The 22,402-nt window shown below is 47.5% G+C and overlaps 1 protein-coding gene across 1 annotated transcript in view; it reads left to right on the forward strand.

Moving 5' to 3' along the window:
- MTOR (mechanistic target of rapamycin kinase) overlaps nt 1–22,402 on the forward strand; it is a 120,963-nt gene that overhangs the window by 35,332 nt on the left and 63,229 nt on the right. Inside the window, exons 20-28 of the mRNA XM_041765246.1 lie at nt 3,917–4,003; nt 6,487–6,654; nt 7,146–7,258; nt 7,790–7,952; nt 9,043–9,135; nt 10,015–10,161; nt 13,929–14,071; nt 16,481–16,643; nt 16,772–16,917. Coding sequence (XP_041621180.1) covers nt 3,917–4,003; nt 6,487–6,654; nt 7,146–7,258; nt 7,790–7,952; nt 9,043–9,135; nt 10,015–10,161; nt 13,929–14,071; nt 16,481–16,643; nt 16,772–16,917 — 1,223 coding nt within the window. The remainder of the gene's footprint in view (nt 1–3,916; nt 4,004–6,486; nt 6,655–7,145; nt 7,259–7,789; nt 7,953–9,042; nt 9,136–10,014; nt 10,162–13,928; nt 14,072–16,480; nt 16,644–16,771; nt 16,918–22,402) is intronic.

Below are 22,402 nucleotides of genomic sequence, written 5' to 3' on the forward strand. Positions count from 1 at the left end.
TTTATTTTATTTTATTTATTTTATTTATTTTATTTATTTTATTTTATTTTATTTTATTTTATTTTATTTTATTTATTTTATTTTATTTTATTTTATTTTATTTTATTTTATTTTATTTTTTTTTTTTTTTTTTTATTTTTATTTTATTTTATTTTATTTTATTTTATTTATTTTTTATTTATTTTTTTGGAATCTGTACACCCTGTGTGGGACTTCAGCTCACAACCTGGAGGTCATGATTCGCACGCTCCTCCGACTAAGTCAGCCAGGTGCCCCCTGATTTTTTTACACTCAGATCTTTGAGCTCTTTGGAATATGTGCCTCTGTACAGGATGAGGGATGGATTCATTTTGTCTTTTTCACCCTTAGATTTAGTCTCCCATCCCTAACTTTAATGCCTGATTTTAAAAAATCAATCCATATCTTCATCCTTCTCCTGAATGACATACAAAACTTAGAATGATTGCTCAGGCTGTCTGATTCTCTCTTTGTGGTATTGCTTTTTTTTTCCTACCATCAAACTAAACATCATTGCTATTTTATGCAGACACACTTCCTGTCTCGATTCTCTGTGTTCTGTTTCCCCCTTCAGGGCTTTCTCCTAGGATCTTTATTCTTCTTTAGAATGAGGAACATTTGTGAGCATCCATCAAAGTAAACTCTCTGTTTCTGTGTATCTAAAAAAAAATGTGGGCAGTCCAGGTGGCTCAGCGGTTTAGCACTGCCTTCAGCCCAGGGCGCGATCCTGGAGTCCCAGGATCGAGTCCTGCATCGGGCTCCCTGCATGGAGCCTGCGTCTCCCTCTCTGTGTCTCTCATGAATAAATAAATATTTTTAAAATAAAAATATAAAAAATATTTATTTCACCATCATTTAAAATCTTGATTTAGCTGAGGATACGATTCTGGGTTCTCCTACAACTGTAGATAAGATCCCACATTTTCTGATTTTTTTGTTGTTGTTGTTGTCATTGAGAAATCACGATTAACCTTTTCATTTCATAACCATTTCATTCACTTTTCTCAGTGGCTATTTCAGGTCCTCTCATTATATTTGTTGCCCCAAAGTTGCAATTATTGTGTATCTAGATAGAGATTCTTTCTCACATCCTCTCTGGGACTTGTGGACTTCCTGAATATGAGAATTCCACCCTCTGTTTTTTCCTTCCAGAGTTTGATTCACATGTAGAGCTCACTTTGTCCTTGATGTCTATTAGTTTCCTCTTTGTATTTTTCCTCTTGATCTCTTGGAGATCCAACCTGGATATTTCTTCACACCCCTTTTTGTTCATGAATCCTCAACTGTGTCTCAGTTGATGACCTGTCCTTGAGTTTTTAGTTTCAACTACATTTTTAAAAATATCTAAAGTTATACTAGGTTCTTTCTAACTATAATATACTAGTTATACTAGGTTCTATATGCTTAGTATTTTTTGGTGGTATCCTATTCTTTACTCATTATTTTAATTCTCACATTTATTTAAGCACTTTATTTTATTTTATTTTTTAATTTTATTTATTTATTCATGAGAGACAATCAGAGAGAGGCAGAGACATACGCAGAGGGAGAAGCAGGCTCCCTGCGGGAACTGTGATGTGGGACTCAATCCCAGGACTCTGGGATCACGCCCTAAGCCAAAGGCAGACCCTGAGCCTCCCAAGTGTCCTGATTTAAGCATTTTAAACAGATCTATTTTATATTTTTTATCCAGTAATTCCAATATATATTAAATCCTTGGTGGGTCTGATCCTGCTATTTATTGTTTCTGCTGAGTCACATTGGCAGTGGTCTATCCTTATGTGTCTTATAATTTTGGATCATGTAGCCTATGCAGCTGGGCATTTCCTGGGGCAGTACTAGAAAATGTGCTCTCAAGTTGCATCTCTCCAGAGAAGACTTGCACTTGCTTCTGCCATATGACTCTTAAAACTTTAAGTTAATTTCTTGACTTAAAGTTTCTCAGTCCACATAGTCAAATAATGCTCTAAACTCATATGGGAATGACCTGAAATTACAAGCTATTGGCGAAGCCGTTTTTCCTACCTACTAGACTCCACATCAAGCCTGACAAATGTCTTTGTCTCCTTTTGCCAGTGGACAGATTTGGGGGTTGTGGGGGGATGAGGTCACTATTTCTCTTAACACATAGCCCTCTGAAGGTCTGGTTTGCTGCGAAAGGTTTCCATTCTGATAACAATACAGTATTTTTTATTGTTTATGTGTTCTTTAGGCTTTTCATGGCAGAGACATCTAACCCACCATATTTTCAAGAACAAAACTCTGTGTCCTTTTAAAGTACTAATGTTCAGGGGGGAAAAAGAGGAGAAAAGCTTGTGGAAGAATCTAAGGGAGAAGAAATGAGGGGGCTGCTAGACTCTTTGCTGTGCAGAAGGCCCTTGCTGTGGGCATCTATCCTGTGGCCGCTGCAGGTGGCTTAGCACCGATGAGCTTCCCCCATTACACCTAGTGCGAAATGACAGTAGGGGTCAAAAGGCTCTGTCCTTTCTGTCTCGTGGTTTTCCTGACCTCCCTGCCATCCCTAATGCCCTGCTTTTCCTCCAGCTTCGGTTTTCTACCTTCTTTCAGGTTTTGCATAACAAAAATGTAGCTAAAATCCATTATACTTAGAGTTTTACATCCCTTGACTTCTGGAATGTCCCCTTACAAAGACCATTTCGCAAAAACAGCATGATTTGATGAGGTGGCTCCCAAGAGGTAGGTAGGGATGGCTGTCCTGAGTTGAGTCAGACCTGTGCCATGGATAGGCAGGTTCTGACCACCTTAGAATCCACTGGTCTCCCTGTCTTTAGAGAATGTATCCACATTCCTTGGAGCGCAACCCTGTATGTCATGTGAGTCTCACCTCTCCAGGTAGTAAGTCTGTTACTTGCTATTTGAAACAACACTTTTTACTTATCCCTAACTTGCCCACGTTTCAAAATGCAGGTAAGAGTAGAAATATGTATGTTCATTGCTAAATTATCCTTATTAATGAGGGGAGGCAGAGGCATAGAGAGCTATAAAAATCTTTCCAGGAGGGGGGTTTAGAATATGATTTGCTACTGCATATAACAAAATAAAGACTATACCATAAAGACATCTTTAGCCAAGAAAGTAGCTGGGTCACCTTTACTCAAGCCTTTTTATTCCAAGCCTGTTTTAGCAGAAGGCATGTCTTCTTATGCCTACACCATATCAACCTGAATAGAATCTCCTTATCCCATCCCTCCCCCAGTTTGCTTACTGTCTTGGCTCACGGTTTCTTAGAGACCAACAATTTACCTAATGAACTAAGATCTGATTGATTAATTAATTACTATAAGTGAACCACAATACCCATCATATGTCACTGTATTTATTTAGAAAGTAAGTGGTAGTGAATTAGAACTGAAGAGACAAAAGATACATTTACAGTTGATGAAAAGTCTCGTGTCCATTGTGAAGTCTGAGTCACCCGGCAAATCCTTCGGTGGTGCTGGTGTTCAGGGGAGCACTTGAGAGGCCTCACATCCCGCTGCTGGTGCTTCCCAGGGGTTCTCCACTTAATTTCAAGGGAGCCCGGAGACAGGTACTGTTATCTGCCTCTTGCCCCTGAACAGGCCCAGGGCAGAGAGGTTAAATGAAGGTCGCAGAGCCGAGGTGGCATCATGGCTCTCGATGGCCAGTGTGGCCTTGCAGCCCTTGCGGCGGGGTCAGGCTGGGGGCGGGGGGTAAAACCACTGAGAGTTGTTTCTAGTCCCCACTGCGATCACTGCCGAAGGGTTTCAGTCTGACTTTTTTAAGACTTGATCTCAGAAAATGGATGTGGTGGAAACGGATTGCATAGCTGTGTTTGTTTGTTCCCACGGACTTCGGATAACCCTGGGAGTTCTCCGTCATTCCTGATGCCAACTCTCTGCCCTCTTCTCCGCTCCAGTTCCTGTTCCAGCAGCTGGGAATGTTGGTGTCCTTTGTGAAGAGCCACATCAGACCTTACATGGATGAAATAGTCACCCTCATGAGAGTGAGTACAAGTTAGTGCTTTGGCCGGTCCTTCAGTGTTTGGGTCAAGGCACCTGCAGAGGCAGGTTGGGAGAGCACGGACATTTTTGTCCTGGGTCTTGGTAGAGCTGTGACATCCGGAGTGTAAAATGTGGGACAAGGGTCCCCGGTGGGTGATGACAAGGGCGGGGGGCAGCTGCCAGAGGCTCCAGCACCTGAGTCTATAAGGTGTGAAGTCGGAGGAAAAGTCCTGAAGTTATTGTTTTGCCAGAAATAGACTCTCGAGTTCTTTGCCTCGCACACAACAAAGCAATTTCACTTTAATATCACAACAGTGCTTTACTGTTCCCATGAAAGCCTTCCTTCATACGGCCCATAAAACCGTGGCCTTAAGAGAGGTTTGGGGATTAGCACTATTAAATATGATGAACTCCTGTCGGGCACTGAGGAGGAAGGCGACGCTTTACCCCACCGCCTTCCAGAGCGTAAATGCCACCTTCTGACTGCAGCAGTACCCGAGGAAAGAGGAAAGGCTCCTGTCCCAGATTTTATAACCTGCTTTAAGCAGGTGCGGAAGATTCCCCGTCGTCGGTGGCAATATCGTTTTTCCGTCTGAGGAGGAGGCCTGCTTCCTGCTGTTCTGTATCATTTAAATGTCTCTGTTGGGAAGCTTGCTTTGCAGAGATGGCTGTGCCCTCAAAGAATTGGAAGACAATTCTTCCCTGATTTCTGCTCTTCTCTGCCAGCCCTTTGTAGTCAGCTTGGAGGAAGCCGCAGGACTAAAATCAAAGTGGCTCACTTCAAAACTGGAACTTCCCTGAAACCGGGTCTCAGAACTGAAAAACTCCTGTCTGTACAAATAATTAAAACCGTGCGGCTCTCAGACTCCTGCCACGGAGGCCTCTGTCGAGCGCAGTGCTGGAGGGCCGTGGGCCACGTGGGCGAGGGACCGGGGATAGCCAAGCAGCACCAATCAGAGACTTAGACCCCAGAAAAGGCTTCGGACCAAAACGTGGGAGTTTGAGACAGGGAGCTTCATACCTGCAAAACGCAGCTTTCATTTCCTCCAAGGTGGATGAGCTGCACCAGGGGCTCTTCCTCTGACTGCCCATCCTGGGTATTTTAATGAGCACCCCTGAGCCTGGGATGAGAACAGCGATCCCTGGGCAGGCTGCCTGTCTTCTTTGAGGTAGAGAAGCCCCTGTAAGCAGCCAGTAGTAATACAGTGGAGAGGGCAAGCGGACTCTGTCCAAAGAAGGCAAAGTGCGGGCTAAGCGACTGCACATCAGACAAACTGTGGAGGTGTAACATCTCAGGTGTTTCTTTGGCAAAGGTTTTTATCTAGAGAAAATAGTCTTTTTCAGAGAGAATACTTCTCCAAGCAGAGGGAATGTTTTACCAGCATCTTTTAATATGGTTTTTACTTTCTAAACTGTTAGGATTTTTAAGACATTTTTAAATAAAAATACTTCAAGCTTCTGTAAAGCCTTACTTCTGAGGAGTTCTTTCTTTCTTTTTTTAGTTGAGGGCCCCAAAGTATGAATATGCATGTGTTGCCATCATCATTAGGGCTTCTATCATCATCAAGTCTCCTTCTCCGGAGGTTTCAAACAAGGCAGTAGGCAAGTTTCTTTTTGAGTTGATTTGAAGTGACAGTTTTTCCTAGAGTCAGAAACTCAGACCAGTTTGGGTACCGAGCCAGATCCTGTGGCCATTTGGCCAAGTTTTTATTTTGGTAACTTACGTGGAACATAACTTCGTGGGTATAGAAAAAGTACTCCTTTTGTGGCATTATCCAGGCCTGAAAATGATTTGGGACAAATGTCAAGTGCTACCTATATCTAGCAAAGTCTAAATCCAGAAAGGGCAGGAAACTTAACACTGGGATCACGCTCTGCTGGATACTGGATGGTACCCAAAGTAAAGAATCTACCGGAGGCAACCTGAGAGCCCCTTGAGTGAAGTAAACCATTCACTCACTCTGTAAACGTGTGTTTGGGTGGCTGGACTATGCCAGGTGCTGTGCGAGATTCTGGGGAGACAGAGGTGGCTCAGAGGGGCTTCCTGCCCTTAACTAGTTTACAGTCTAGTAGAGAGAAGGGGGCAAAGTGAAGTTCTTGCAGGTGCTAGAAAAGAGGGGGCGAAGGGACCCAGAGTATGTAACAGAACGGGAAAGCCTCCATAGAAGTGAGGCTTGAGCTGGGTCTAGAAACACAGGTGGGGCTTTAGCTGAGCAAGAGGAGGAGCTCTAGGCAGAGAACAGCACAAGCAAAGCACAGAGGAGTGGAGGAGCCTGGTGCTTTTGGTAAAATGCAGTTTAATTTGTACACTGTGACTATGAGCTAGGATACGAAGAGCCCTGGGGAGAGGAGGCCGGGGAAGGACTCCCTCCCGGGGCCAACTGCTCACTACAGTTTTGCTTCTTTGGGGCCATCTCCGTTCCTTACTTCTTAGTTCAGCAGAAAGGCACTTGGCTTTGCTTCTCACTCTTTTCCCTCTTCATAGGAATTCTGGGTCATGAACACCTCCATCCAGAGTACAATCATTCTTCTCATTGAGCAAATTGTGGTAGCTCTTGGGGGTGAATTTAAGCTCTACCTGCCCCAGCTGATCCCACACATGCTCCGCGTCTTCATGCATGACAACAGCCCAGGCCGCATCGTCTCCATCAAGGTGAGTCCAGAAGGGCGTCCTCTAGAGACGTTTCCAGCAGCTGTAAGAGTCCAAGGGTGATCAGCTAAGAGGCAAGCCCCTATTTTGAGTGACACAATGGTGCTCGAACCACAAGGTGGAATCCAAAGACTGCTAATACCCGATGCGTGCAGTTAACAGGATGTTTACAGCCAGTCCTCTCTTGATTGGCCGTATGTTTTATCTCCTTTAGTGGATTATTCTCGGTAACTGTTGTATCCTTGACCCATTCTCTCTGTTATCTAGCAACTGATTCTTTATCCATTGAAAGCAGCTCAGAGAAAGCAAAATAATAACACACAAGCAAAATAAAATGGGGAGAGTGCTACCAAAAAAATGTAGCTCGAGACCACTTTTCAGAGTCCCCACAGAATTCGGGGGACCCACACACTTGCCCCGCTCCGTGTGCCTGGGTACTTGGTACCTGCCCTGCCTGTATTTGTTCATCACTGGGCCTTTGCTCCCTCTTGCAGCTGTTGGCTGCCATCCAGCTGTTTGGTGCCAACCTGGATGACTATCTGCATTTGTTGTTGCCTCCTATCGTGAAGCTGTTTGACGCCCCGGAAGTTCCCCTGCCATCTCGGAAGTAAGTACCTGCACTTTGGGACTAAGTAGCCAGCAGGCTTTTCACGTTTTGTTGAAGATGTCCTTTTTTTTTTTTTTTTTTTTAAGGATTTTATTTATTTATTCATGAGAGACACAGAGAGAGGCAGAGACATAGGCAGAGGGAGAAGCAGGCCCCCTGCAGGGAGCCCGATGTAGGACTCGATCCCGGGGTCATGCCCTGGGCTGAAGGCAGACGCTGAGCCGCTGAGCCACCCAGGCGTCCCAAGATGTCCTTTTCTTAAGTTTGCAGGCCATCTTTCCTGTTTTTTTTTTTTTTTTTTTTTTTTTTTAACCTCAGCTTCAGCTCTCTTTATTTAATCCAGATATGCCCCAGGTTTCTTGAGCTCTTAAGCATCCCCATCCCACTGGGGCATAGGTTGGATCCATGTCACCTGGGATGCCTCCAATCCCTGCCTTTCCATTTGGTACTGCTTGTTAAGATAACCCTCAGCCATTTCTCATTCTTTGGGACCCTATATTAGCAATTACCATGTGTCTGCGATTGTTGTAGGGCAGCGCTAGAGACCGTAGACCGCCTGACAGAGTCCCTGGACTTCACTGACTATGCCTCCCGTATCATTCATCCGATTGTTCGGACGCTAGACCAGAGCCCGGAGCTGCGTCCCACAGCCATGGACACATTGTCTTCACTGGTCTTCCAACTGGGGAAGAAGGTGAGGCAGGAGTCCTAACCAAACATGCTCTTCCACCTTGCTTGGGGAAGATGACTCCGTCTGTGAACGTCTCTACTTGTAGCTCTCAGCCATCGTCAAAGAACTAGGAACCTTTGCTTTTTTTGTTCCTTCATTTATTTAGCAAATATTTCTTGAGCCACCTCTGTGGGCTAAATGCTGTTCTGGGGTTAACATAACCGTGTTGTCCTCATGGAGCTTACATTCCAGTGAGGTATGGCTCATACACAGTCTGTCTCGTCAAGCACAGAGTGTGAGTGGGGAGAGATGCTGTGTATTTAGGGTAGACAGCGAAAACCTCTTAATAAGTTGACATTTGACCAGAGACCTAAATAAAGGTCTGAGCCCAGAGAGTCGGATGCTGGCAGAAGGAGTAGCAGATGCAAAGGTGTGAGGAGGATGCTCGAAGGGTCCAGGGAACAGCAGGAACGTGGTGTGGCTTCAGAGGAGGCAGCGGGGAGGCTGGGGGGTGGGGAGGGCTTGGAGTTCTGGTCAGAGAGATAAGCTGAGGCTGGGTGGGGCGTGGAGACAAGGTGCTGTAGACCAGTGGTTCCCAAATGTCCCCGGACAGGAACTACATAGCTGGGAACCTGTTAGAAATGCATATTCTCAGGCCTGTGCCCAGACCTGAACCAGAAACTAGCTGTGGAGCCCAACAGTCTCTGGTTTGATAAACCCTCTGGGTGATGCTGACGCCCACAGAAATGTGCACATCACTGTTACGGGCCGTTACAAGTGCTTGGGCTGTTTTTCTGAACAGGACTAGAAGCCTTTGGAAGCTCTTGATCACAGGAGTACTGTGGTCTGACCCGGTGACTCACAGTGCTCTGTGAGGAACAGACTAGGCCAAGGGCGGGAGCAGAGAGCCATCAAAGGCCATCGTGGTAACCTAGACGAAGGTGATGGGGACTAGTATTGTAGCGGGGGAGGTGGGAGAGAGGTGATTCTCCTTAATAACACAGAGCCACCCAAACCCAGGAGAACTAGCTGGAACATAGCAGGGGGGGTATTGTTTTTTCTGCTTCCCACGCTGCAGCGCAACGTTTCTGACCTCTTCCCTCTCCTTCAACAGTACCAAATTTTCATTCCAATGGTGAATAAAGTCCTGGTGCGACACCGAATCAACCATCAGCGCTATGACGTTCTCATCTGCAGAATCGTCAAGGTGAATTGCACTGATTTCTGTCCAAAGTCCCGTTGTCTCTCCCTGTTAGTATTGGAGCATGTTTAGCTTTTTAGCTCTGAACTAACGGTGGGCAAACAGTTTCTGTAAAGATAGCAAGTTTTTCTCAGCTCTGTAGGCAACGTGGGCTCCAAGGCAGTGATTGGACCCCACTGTAGCCCTAAAGCAGCCGCACGCGCCTGGAAGATGGTGAGCCTGGCCGCCTGCCAGTGCTCTTTTACTTAGGGACACCACGGTGTGCCTCTCTAATAGCTTGCACATGTTACAAAATATTAATTTTCCTTTGATTTTTCCCTCAGCAATTTGGGGGAAAATAAACCCTTCTTGGCTCTCACGCCAAACAAAGCCAGGCAGTGGGCCATTTGCCTTCCTGCTTGTAGCCCTTGATCCCTTTGGTCATTGCCCACAGTTTTAGCTTCGCCAGCTACATGCTCATCCTACAGAGTTAATGCCATCAGTGACCTAGAGTGCCCAGCAACGACGGGTCTGCAGGGGGGAATGATGCCCACCGTGCTTCATTTTGTCCATGCGTGTAACTGTTTTACTTTTTTTTTTTTTTTTTTTTAAGATTTTATTTATTCATTCATGACAGACAGAGAAAGAGAGAGGCAGAGACACAGGCAGGAGAAGCAGGCTCTGCAGGGAGCCTGATGTGGGACTCGATCCCAGGACTCTAGGATCACACGCTGGGCCAAAGGCTGGCGCTAAACCGCCGAGCCACCCAGGGATCCCAACTGTTTCACTTCTTGTTGACATCCTGACTTTACCAGAAGCTGAGACCCTCCCAAGGTGTGAGGGTGTTTTCTAAACTGGGAGGACCTAGCGGAGTTGCACAGTTTTTCTGTGAATCTCTGGTTGCAGGGATACACCCTTGCTGATGAGGAAGAGGACCCTTTGATTTATCAGCATCGAATGCTGAGGAGTGGCCAAGGGGATGCGTTGGCTAGTGGGCCAGTAGAAACGGGACCCATGAAGAAACTGCACGTCAGCACCATCAACCTCCAAAAGGCAGGTCCATGATTTCCGGGGGGGATGAGGGGAGGCGCTTAGAGAGGAGAGCCCTGCCCCTCTCTTGTTCAGCACTCTTAGCTCCTACTGCCATCAGCTTAAAACAACCAAAGACCAGCCCAAGCAGTTTTGTGAAATTATATATACCATGAACTTAGGGTAGGTCATTTGGTCTTTTTCCAAGTGTCCAAATTACACATTTTTTAAATAAAGGGTAAGTGTAGAACAAAGTTTGAAGCTTCCTGGGAGCTTTGATAGTGGAATCCTTTGTTGCAAATAACGTTCTCATTTTTTTACGTGAATGGAACAAAACCAGTGAGTCCCCTGGTTAGCACTGAGACTGGTGCTTCTCAGACTCTGTGACTCATGGGCTTATGGACTGCCGGGGGCTGGTGACAATGCTTGTTCTGACTTGGGTGGTCTGAGGTCAGGCCTACATTCTGCATTTCTGCTGAAGCCCTAAGTAACACCAGTGCTGCTGGTCCAGGGACCACACTCTGAGTGGTGAGTTCTGAGATCTTTGCAGGTAAATAGGAAGTTCTCTGTGCTGAGAGATACAAGCCTGGGATATAACCAACTCTCACTGTATGTGCCACCAGCCATCCCCTTAAAACAGTTTCAGAGCATTGCTGGTAGATCTGAGCAGAATAACCAGAGATATGTCGCTGACTTTTAAATAAATATACCAGGTCTCTTAGTTTGCGCATTTTGCATTAGCGTTCGTGCTTCTGGCGACTGTGAGCAGCTCCCTGTGGTAGGATTCTTCCTTTGTTAGTAGTCAACCCACAGCGGCGACACTTCAGGATGGCCGTGGACCAAGTGATGGGCTGAGCGATGGACTGGGCAGGGCTGGGTCCCTGCTGGTTTGTTCTCTTCTTTGGACCAAGCCTGTAAAGATTTGGACACAGAGCCCTCTGTGTGTGGCTGTGTGTGTGTGCGCACCACGTGCACACAGCTGGGGAACACGAGCTCATCGCTGACTATGGAGCCAGCCTTCCCCCACGCCAGCAGCTGTGAAGTACCAGCTCCCGAGGAGTGCTGGGGGGTTTAAGAGGGAAGTGGTGAAAGACCCCGGGGCAAGTGCATGCACTTTCTCTGCGTGGGGCGGGCCACTGCTCGTCCCAAGACTGCAGGAGGAGAAGGCCACCGGTCCTCCAGCGTCCCCGGGCAGCTGTTGAGGCCACCCGCTGACCCCTCACACTTCAGGGAGGGGCCCGGGCAGAGAGGCCAGACGCACATTTCCACCCAGATGTTTTCTGCTTGCCTGGGTTCAGAGTGTCCTTCCAACCAGACAGCTGTCCACCCTCTTACAGCTGTGTCCTGCCTATTTTAGGAAACTCCCCGGTGGTCTGGGTTGCTTCCAGGAAGGTTTGCTTTCTGCCCAAGACTCAGTAAAAGAAGCGTGACCTTTGCCAAACAGAAAAAAGAAAGAGTCTCTAGTTTATCTCACCTGAGAGAACAGACCCAGCCCAAGAACCCTAAGCAGAATGTGCAGCTCTGGCTCTTGGCCCCGTTTGTGCTTCCACGTCCTCATGTGCTGGTAGCTCAGGTTGGGTGCAGTGACCGGTGTGAGCCGCTCAGAGTAACAGAGCCCACCTCGGTCATCCTCCGAGCTATGCTAACGGGAGTCACACGGAGAGAAGGTGGAGAAACCGTTTGTGTGTGCCTCCAGGGTGCCTTCGAGCACCTTCCCCGTCTTAGGAGAAGCTCTTCGGACGCCTCCTTAATGAATAACCTGGCATCTATCCGCATGCGCCAGCGTCACCGCAGGAGGCAGTCACCTGTGGGCGGTGGCAGCAGGCAGCTGGCTGGCGTTGACACGGTTACCACGGAACCCGGAGGAGCGAGAATGGATCAGGCTTCAAATGAAAGAACAGCAGGGAAAGGCCCACATGGGGGATTCACCTGTTCAGTGGGTCGTGCAGTTGTCCACGAAGCTAAGGTTTCTGGAGACTTCTTTGCTACCATTTCTCAAATGGCGACAATGTTGGTACTGACAGCTGCCGGCGTTCGTGGAGTGCTTCCCGCGTGTCAGGCACTGATATGAGCACGTTACGCTTATCGACTCCTTTACCCTTCACCCTGTGAGTTAGATGCTATCGTTACTGTCGGCGTTCTGCAGACGTGGAGGTCGAGGCCCTGGAAGGTTAAGTGATTGGCCCAAAGTCAGCTAGTAAATGGTGGAGCCAGGATTTGACCAAGGTAGCATGACTGCAGAGCCCAGTCTCTTAACCACAGTGCTGAGCTGCGTCTGCCTCACGCAGGCTCAGCCCCACATCACGAGAGGGAAAGGCATTCGTGATTCTCCCTTGTGTATGTTCAACTTTTGAAATGCCGGGTGCTGTGGGGCTGGCCTCTGGGAGAAAGGGCTTGATGCTCCCATTTTGTTCAGCAGAACAAGGTTAAAAAGTCAAGTAACAGGTGTCACTCTTCCTCCTGGCTCAGGGCACCCATTGTATCGTCAGTGAGAATCACGCACGTTTCAGTTTGTCCCTTAACATCTCTAGCTCACTTTCTTCTGACGTAAAACGGTAGTTTGTATGATATCACTCATGGGTAACTCCTCGGAAGCCACAGCAGATCTGCAGCTTATCCCAGGGACGGGATGGGTTGTGTCGTTGATGGTTAGGTGTATAGCACGTGGGGATCTCCACCGCTCCCTGGATGGCTTCACTGGAGAACCTCTGCTCAGCTTAGTTTCCCTAGTTTAAGGAGGACACGTGTGTTCTGCTGGAAAAATCTAAGAATGTATTTTAAAAGGGCTAGCCCCGCTCAAAAAGTTGCCGTTTTGATAATATGAGCAACTATTTTTGCTCATCTCTTCCAGCCGGGCTCTTTAGATGTTTTATCCCTTGGTGCAGAAGACTGGGGCTCTGATGCGGCATACGGGTCGTTTGGCCCGAGTGCTCCAGCTGCCCTGGCGGAGCCAGGATTCCAAGCGGTGTTTCTGAGCAGACAGTAATAGGCACTCACAAGAGCACGAAGTCTGGGCCCATCGCTGGTACAAATCTGTGACACGTACTCAATCCTGAAAACACCCTGGGAGGTGGAACTGTTATCCTCATTTTACAAGTGAGGAGACAGACCCAAGAGAGAAGTAACTTGCCCAGGGTCAGCCAGGCGGGCAGTTAGATAACAGCCGTGGGAAACGCAAGCTGCCAAGCTCCAGAGAGCAGCTGTGGCCACGACGCTGACTGCCCGTGTCCAGAGCCCGGGTCTTCCCATCCGCCTCCCTAGCTTCCCCAGTCATAACTGGATGCCTGGAGCGCTTAGAGTTTTGAGGAAAGCCGGAAGGGACAAATCAGAAAGTAAAAGTTAGATCCGTCCAACTCCCTCATCTCCCTCTGCACCGTGCCGTGTGCTCTGGGCTCGGGCTCGCCCGGGTGTGCTGTGACTCACGGTGCTGCGAGCCTGCCCGTTTTCCCTGTGTCCCTGCTGTGTCCTGTGTCCTGCACAGCGCCCGGGCCGCTCACACACCGCGGGGGCCCTTAGGCTCTGTGGAATGCACCCAGCGTGTGACGGCCCCGTCCACTGGGTGTGTGAGCTTCCTGGCTCGCTGATAGAGTCCAGCACAAGTGAGCCGTACAGCAGGCTGTTCCGGAGGTTGCTGCTCTTGTTTTATAGCTTCTAATTAAACACTGCTCTTTTGTATTTGTGCTCTGAGGGGATTTTGTCACGAGCGGCAGGACTGAATCATTAAATAGACGAGGGCTCTTTACAGTTGGCCTGGAAGCTGATGGTTTTCCGTTGTTCCCTGGGGATTACAGGCCTGGGGAGCTGCCAGAAGGGTCTCCAAAGACGACTGGCTGGAATGGCTGAGGCGGCTGAGTCTGGAGCTCCTGAAGGACTCCTCGTCGCCTTCCCTGCGCTCGTGCTGGGCCCTGGCTCAGGCCTACAACCCGATGGCCAGGTATGTCCCCAGCTTCGGGATGGGACCAAGAGGATTAGCACAAAGAGACAATATGTAGGAAATCTATCTTAGTGGCAGTAATTATAAAAAGGGCTTGTATTTTTTAATTTTGCCCACTTGTGAAGGAAAAAAATAAAGGCAGGTTGAATAAGCTCATGTTATAGGAAAAGCATCCATCTTACCCTTGGTAGCAGACCTTTCCTTAGTAGACTTGGGTCCAAAATTTTAATTGCAAAGTCATTTACAGCTCTGAAAACAACCACGGAACAGTCTAATATAACTGCTTTCCAGTAGCAATGAACTCTAATTATTTACTGCTGTATCTCACATACCCCCCAAACTTAGAAGTCTTAAACAGCAGCAGTCATTTGTTTTGCTCACGGATCTGGAATTTGGACATGACCTGTGGGGACAGCTTGTCTCTGGGTCCGTGTCAGTAGGGGTCTCTGTCCAGGGGCTGGGGGACCCGCTTTCAGGGTGGCTCATTCACCTGTGAGGCAGGTTGGGGCCTTCAGATGGGAACCCTGGCTAGGGGCTTGGTTCCCCTCCCTGTGGGTCATTCTGTGGGCTGCTTGGCCTTCCTCACAGAAGACTGGTGGGTTTTCAAGAGTGAGCGTCCTCCCCAAGGAAATGAGGCGGAAGTATATGGTGTTTGTATGACCCGGCCTAGAAGTCACACAGTGTCCCTCCGCCACACTGTGTTGTTCAGGGCAGTCACAGAGGCCCACTCAGATTCTGGGGGGGAGATACAGACGTCATCTCTCGATAGAGAAGTAGGAAGATCCTAGAAGAGCATGTGGAACAGGAGATACTATTGCAGCCATCTTCAGGAAATAGAATCTGCCATAAAATACTGAAATAACAAATACTGTTTTAAATAAGGTCTTAAGAAGCCGTTAAAGGTTTGGTTTATAATATTTGCATATAGAAGGTTTATAGTATGACGTAAATGAATGTAAAATGGAATATTAAACGATGGAAGTGTGTGATTTCAACTGTTAAAAACAAACGTACATGGAAGAGGACTGGAAAGTAATAGAGCATTGGTGAAGTTGGAAGGTCTAGGGAGTATTTTCTTTGTTATTCTTTTCCAAATTTATCTGCAACACACAACTATTATTTATAATGAGTCATAAAATGGTATTTTTTTATGCTCTAAAAATAGTTCCTAGGATTCCCCTGACTCCACAGTGTGCAGATTTCATGTGCTCAGCCGACTGTAGTGTACCTCTCTTCTGCTCCAAGTCACTTCTGAGCACAGTGTCATCTGAAAGAGGCTTGTGATAAACATACATCTGTGTGTTTATCCCCATAGCGCCAAGTGTGCTTCTTTGGGATCCAATGTGGCCTTGGATGTAGGTCAGAAAGTCTGTTTCTTAATTTACACAGGACTTCTTTTGGTCTTCATGTCACCTTTTGTGTTTTGAATTTTGTTTTTTCCAGCAGATTCCAAAATTATATACATTAGTCTGACTTAACTTTTTTTAATGTGTAACACAAAGTATGTGTGCAGGCAGCAGGTGCTCAACCAAAACATTTTAAGCATATTTTACGGTTTCCAGCTCCCTCCTCCTAGCATTCACCGAAAAAGAAGGGATGGGATTAAAGTTCAGATGTCGGGCAGAGCAAATATGCCAATCCATGTGATGCTTGAATGATTTAAGATAGTCATAGTGGTCTTAGAAATGGCACCTCTGCTTCCAGGTCTCTGTAAGTCTTCAGAAATAACACTGGCTTAGAGGACCTTTCCAGGATTTATGGGTTGGGATTCCATTTTCTAATGCGTCTAGTTTCTTAAGTTCTGTTGTGTTGTTTATGACCATTCAGCTAAGGGTTCTGATTGTATTTCGAAAAGCAGTCACAGGTGCTGCCTTTGCCATTTCCAATCTTGCCTGAGAAGCATCCCAAGAATCATTTGAAGATTATTATATTCTGAATCTGTTAATCCCAACTTCTACGTTAGAAGTTCTCTTTCTGTTCATCTCCTCCAGGGAAGAGAAAAGATGAAAATCCTGCCAAGAAATATGCCTGTGGAAACAGGTTATTTAGCTCTGCTCTTCTTTCTCCTCTGCCCCCCACCTCAGGGCTTCCTGTGTAGCACAGTGTCTGTACTGCGCTATAAAACAGTAGTCACCAGCCACACCATGATTGCATTAAGGCAATTAAAATTAATGCAACTTAAAGCTCCATTCCTCGGTTACACTTAGCACACGGTTCAAATACTCAGTGGCTAATGGCTACTGTTTTGGAGAGCAAAGATAGACCATTTCCAGCAAGTTTTGTTGGACAGCAGTGGTCTGGATGGGCAAAATCAGTGATGCCTGGAGTAGATTGATAAGTGACTTTGTGGTACCAGGCAGAGGCACGAGAGGCATTTCCAGCATCTTTTTCACTCCTCTCTGCCTTCAGGGATCTCTTTAATGCTGCATTTGTGTCCTGCTGGTCTGAACTGAATGAAGACCAGCAGGATGAACTCATCAGAAGCATCGAGTTGGCCCTCACCTCACAGGACATTGCCGAAGTCACGCAGACCCTCTTAAACTTGGCTGAATTCATGGAACACAGTGACAAGGTGAGATTTTACCCCTTTGTCCAGATGGAGCCTGACAGAAAACAGGTGGGAGGGGAGAGGCACCCAGGCAGCCTCCCCTTGGTCATGCGCCGCTGTTTTCCTATGCTGTGGCTTCTGCTCTGCCCTAGGGCCCCCTGCCATTGAGAGACGACAATGGCATTGTCCTGCTGGGTGAGAGGGCAGCCAAGTGCCGAGCATATGCCAAAGCGCTGCACTACAAAGAACTGGAGTTCCAGAAAGGTCCCACCCCCGCCATCCTAGAGTCTCTCATCAGGTAGGCTCTAAACCCTTTTTAATTGCTGCCTTCATCTGAAATGACCTCTCTCCCCCTGCTGCCTGCTGCCAAAACACTGCAGTCACGTGGAGGCTTCTGCTCTGTGAAATCTGCCTTCGGGTCCGGCCAACAGGTTTAAGTGAGATGTGGTCGCAGATGGTTCTCTCCACTCTAGGAGCTGTAATTGGCGTTTCTGTTGACCCTCAGCACACGGGCTCCCGTGGTTTTCCAACGTGTGCTGGCGTGTCCCGGTGAAATCAGTCCAGAAGCAGTTCTGAGGCAGCAGCCTAGGAGCGATAGAAGTTGATACCCGCGTTTGATTATGCTCTCAGGTCGGAGTACGTAGTACCTGCCCCGGTGTCTCAAAGGCCTCTGGGGTTTTACTGCCTGGGTCCTCCTCCTCCAGTGTTCCTTTTTTTTTTTTTTTTTTTTTTTTAAGATTTTATTTATTCATGAGAGACACAGAGAGAGAGAGGCAGAGACACAGGCAGAGGGAGAAGCAGGCTCCCTGTGGGGAGCCCCATCCCGGATCCTTGGGGTCACGCCCTGGGTTAAGGCGGCGCTAAACCGCTGAGCCCGCTTCCCCCCCCCCCCCCCCCCCCCCCCGGCTGCCCTCCTCCCGTGTTCTGTGAGTGAAACCGGGCAGGGCTGAGTCTGAGATTCAGTGATCTTTATCTCGAGTTTGGCTTCATTCTCTCCTAAGATGGTTTTGAGTCTTCTGGGTATGGGAAAAATAATCAGTTTTCTGCTGTTATGAAATTAGAAGCAGCCTCAAATGTTAGCTCCAGCTCCCAGAGAACTGTTCACCTCCCCTAATGGTTATCAGAGACTATTAACTCTGGGATCTAATTATCTTCATGTAAATGCTAACATGGTTGATTATCTCACTGCAGATAGTTGAGGGGAAAATCACCCAGCTAATAGGTACCTCCTCTGTGGCTGAAACAGTCTGCTGTGTATGGCGCTGCCTTCATTTGAGAGAGTCATCAGATAGCCAGCTTCTTTGCCAGCTCTGCTTTCGAGTGAACGCTAAACAGTATTCCTTTAAACACTTTAAAAGGGACCAAAAAGATAGAAATAGAATCGTTTTTGCCCAAAGGGAGCTTTGAGAGACTGCTGATTTCTAAAATGCCACAGATACACAGTTATAAACACACCACCCTGTGAAGCAGGCTTCCATGTCTGATTAGGTACAGCAGGTGTGAAAACCTGCGTTCCTTCTCCTCCCATCATCTCTGGCTTAGGGAACACCATCTTCCTTGATAACTGATAGAAAACCTGGCAAGGACTATAACAGCGTCGGTGTCAAATACCTAGCCCTGCAAGCCAGCCTCCTTGCTAAGCTTTTTCTCTTTGACACCTCTCGGAGAGCTCCCTCGTCCCACCCCAGGGCTTTCGCCATATTTGGGACAATCATAGAAGCATTAATGCGTGTACAGATTTGCAGCAGGAAGATAGACTCAGAGGTCTGGAAAAATGTTCAAGAAGGCCGTTAACCTCTTAAGCCAATGTAACTGAAAACACGTCCTCAGAATACCCTGCAGGTGGACCTTGACTTTTTTGTTTTTTAAAGATTTTATTTATTCATGAGAGACAGAGAGAGAGAGAGAAAGAGAGAGAGAGAGAGAGAGGCAGAGACACAGGCAGAGGGAGAAGCAGGCTCCATGCCAGGAGCCCGACGTGGGACTCGATCCCGGGTCTCCAGGATCAGGCCCTGGACCGAAGGCGGCGCTAAACCACTGAGCCACCCGGACTGCCTGGACCTTCACTTTGCACACAAACAAGCGGAAGCTTGTGCTCCCAGCAAAGCCAGTGCTCCTGGCCGTGTGGTTTCATCCCAGCCTTATTCAGGTCAGCTTGCGCTTCAGCCTCCCTCTCTCTGGTTGTCTTCCCCTCTTCCCATTGTTCTTTTCTCTTTCCATTTGCTGCTTTTCCCACTTGATTTTGTAAAACTGCTTTTCCCACTTGCTTTTGTAAAACTGCTTTTCCTAAGCACCGGGGCAATGTCCTGCCATCTTTGTCACTGCAGAAAGTTTTAAGAGAGAGACAGCCTTAGGCAAAGCTGCTGGTAGAGAATGTGAACTCAGCTGCACCGCCCCATCCTCTCGGGGGGCGGGTTGGGAGAGGGGTGTCAGACCACTGGGGGTCATATGTCCCCAAGTTACTTCTTGGGCCCCATGTTGGAGGCCTTGTTCTTTGGTGATAGATTGAGCTGCCTTCCTCACAGTGGCTCCGGGAAGGTCACAGATCAGGTCCTGGCCCACCTCTAACAGACTGCGGACCCCTGACCCCTTTTGTCTACTGCCCCCCGCCAGCCTCATTTTACCTTTTCTACTTTTACTTAAGTTTATTCTAATATATACGTTTGAGTCACCTGCCTCAAATTCTCTTTGAAATAATCAGCTTAAATAATCAAGTTCACAAAAACATCTTTGCAAAGCTATTTCTTACCTTTTGTTTTTGTTTTAAAAAAGGTGTGTTCTGTTGATTGTACTGTTCTTTGGCTACTGGCTCAATCTGTCTGACACCCTACCTAGTGACCCTTTTAATTACTGATCTGCTCCAGGACAAATTAAATCCCACAGGTAATCCCCAAACCAGCCTAACATTGAGACAATTTGAGCCACTCCCATCTCCTCAAAGCCTCTGTATATATCTAGTATGATTGCTTCTTAAGGGAACAGAGGATTAAGTGGTACTGAATTATCTGTAAGCATACACGTGCATACACGTACACCTGGCGTTTACTTGGTTAGCCTGTAGCATGAGGTCAAGTTCTGTGGCCTGCTGACTCAGACCGCTGGGGCTGCTGTGGCAAATCATCATGGCCTGGGGGCTGAAACTACAGACCCTTCTCACAGGTGGGGATGCTGGGCTCTACTGTCGTGGCCTAATCACCTCCCAAAGACCCTGCAACCATCACATTGGGGGTTAGCCTTCAGCATAGGAATTTGGGGGAATATGAACATTGGTCCACAGCATTCCTCCTTGGTCCCCCAAAATGCATATCCTTCTCAAATGCAAAATTCATTCTGTCACAACAGCCCTGAAGCCTTAACCTGTTCCAGGATCAGCCCTAAAGTCTCGTGTAAATGCCATCTTAATCACAGGTAGGGATGAGACTCTAGGTTCAATTCATCCTGAGGCGAACGTATGAAAACAAACAAATTACATGCTTCCAGGATATGCTGCTGGGGCATCCCCCATTCCAAGAGAAGTGGGCAAGAAGGAAAGGGTGGCAGGCCCCAAGCAAGTCCAACACCAAGCAAGGCAGACTTCATGAGAGATCTCCAGGCCTGGGAGTAATCCATCTCGGCCGGATCCTCTGCCCTCTGGGGCACGGTCCACCCTCTGGACCCACGAGGCAGAGGTCCTGCCCCCACAGCTCCACCTGGCGCACAGCCCTGCCCGTGGCTGTATCCTCGCAGCTTTGGGCAGAGTCCACTGGGCCTGTTCAAAGCAAGGCAATGGTCCTCCTTTTTTAAAACAAGCAGACAGCCCTGACGATCTCTGGCTGGCCTTCAGGATCATTCTTTTCTCTTCTGGAAGAATAGTGCATGTTCACAGCCAAATAACTCCATAGTTTTGTCTGTAAAATCCAGAAGTTCGACAGCCTCCCTTCATTCCTTCCTGTGTCTTTCCCCTTCTGTTGAGTTTTGTGGTTTATTCTGCTGGAGTAGCTGATTAGGTCCATGGTTCCTACCACACGAATCCCCTTAGCAAAGCCTCACGTGGCCCCATGTGGCCTCACGTGGCCGTACCCTCCGTGTTCTCTTCCAAACACGTGCTCATTTCCTACAGTATGGACAGCCGAGAATTTCCAGGTCTCTAAGTTCTGGCTCCTTTTGGTTTAATCCACCTTTTTGTCGTTTCTCTCTTCTCTCATTTTACTCGAAGCAGTGGGGAGGAACCAAGCCTCCCCTCGCCCTTGGCTTAATGACCTCCTCAGCTAATACCCGGTGTCATTGCGTGCAGGGTCTCCCTGCCACAAGGCACTGGAACACGCACACTTCAGATTGTTGGCCACTTTGTAACAAGGGGTTGCCATCTCTCTATTACCTGATAACCGTTCCTCATTTCTGTCTGAGAAGCCATCAGAATGGCCTTTACCCTCCGTATCCTACTACCCTTGTGTTCGCGATTACGTAGGTGTTCTCTCAAGACAGAAGCGCTCTCGCTCTCGCTCTCGCTCTTTTTCCTTCGAAGCTCTCACCAGCGTGTGCCCGTGAGAGTCCAGTGGCGGCTGAACACTACTCTGTGCGTGACGTTTTCTTTATCCATTCTTCCATCATGGAGACTCAGGTTGCTTCCGTATCCCGGCTACTGTGAATAGTGATGCAGTGAACGTGGGTGCGCAGATATCTCTTCGAGACACTGATCTCTTTTCCTTTAGATATATACCCAGAAGTGGAATTGCTGGATCATAAGGGAGTTTTATTTTTAATTTTTGAAGAACTACCAGGCGGTGTCGCATAGCAGCTGTACCCATCTACCTTCCCACCAGCAATGACAAGGGCTCCCTGGTCAGCACATCCTCGCCAGCACTTGCTGTCTCTTGCCTTTCTGATAACAGCCATTGTAGGTGCGGGAAGGTATCTCTTTGGATGACTTTGATTTACATTTCCCTGATGCTAAGCGCATTTTCATGTATCTACTTGCCATTCCAAGAATATCTTTTTTGGAAAAAAGTCTATTCAGACTTTTTCTGAAAGTCTGCCCATTTTTTAATTGGACTGTTTAATTTTTTGCTATTGAGTTATATGAATCCTTTATATGTTTTGAATATTAACTCCTCATGAGGGGCTATAGATAGCAGATCTTTTCTCCCATTCTGTAGGTTGCCTTTTCAGTGTATTTGTTGTTTGCTCTGCAGAAGCTTTTTAGTTTGAGGCCGTCCCACTCGTTTATTTTAGCCTTTGGTGCCTAGAGCTTCAGGTGTGTTTTAGTTGGGTTAGAGGAGGTAAGAGAGAGAATTATTAGCTACTTCTGCCAGAGGCGTTTGTGCTTTTCTCCCTCTTCCCTTAACCCCCTGATCTTTTTATCCTCCCTTCCCAGGCAGTATTGTGCTGGCTACTAAGCATATCAGACTCCCTGCCTGCCTCGGGAAGTTTCTGTTTGAATGCCTGTCCTGTGGGATGCCCTGCTCCAGTGCACTTCTTCTCTACTCTATGCCTTTTAAAATCCCCGAGTTCTTGTTTTTTAAGGTTAAATAGGTTCCCAGCAATCCAAGGACTCTGGGTACAATAGAAAACACTGAATAAGAATAATGGCTTACCTTCCACTGACTGGTTCGAGGGAATGGTTCTTTTTGACGAGGGAAAAATGACTTCCAAACACTCAAAATTTTATTTGGCATCTGTTATGACTAAAGATATGCTCCCTCTCTGTATGTGTTAGTTTGCTCAGGTAGAAAGTAAGAGTGTCGGTTTGCGAAGGATTCTGAAGCCGAGTGGTGGCACTGGGCTCCGTTGGGATTGGGTGGGAG

This window comes from Vulpes lagopus, chromosome 8 (genome assembly GCF_018345385.1).
Source record: "Vulpes lagopus strain Blue_001 chromosome 8, ASM1834538v1, whole genome shotgun sequence".
Classification (NCBI taxonomy): domain Eukaryota; kingdom Metazoa; phylum Chordata; class Mammalia; order Carnivora; family Canidae; genus Vulpes; species Vulpes lagopus.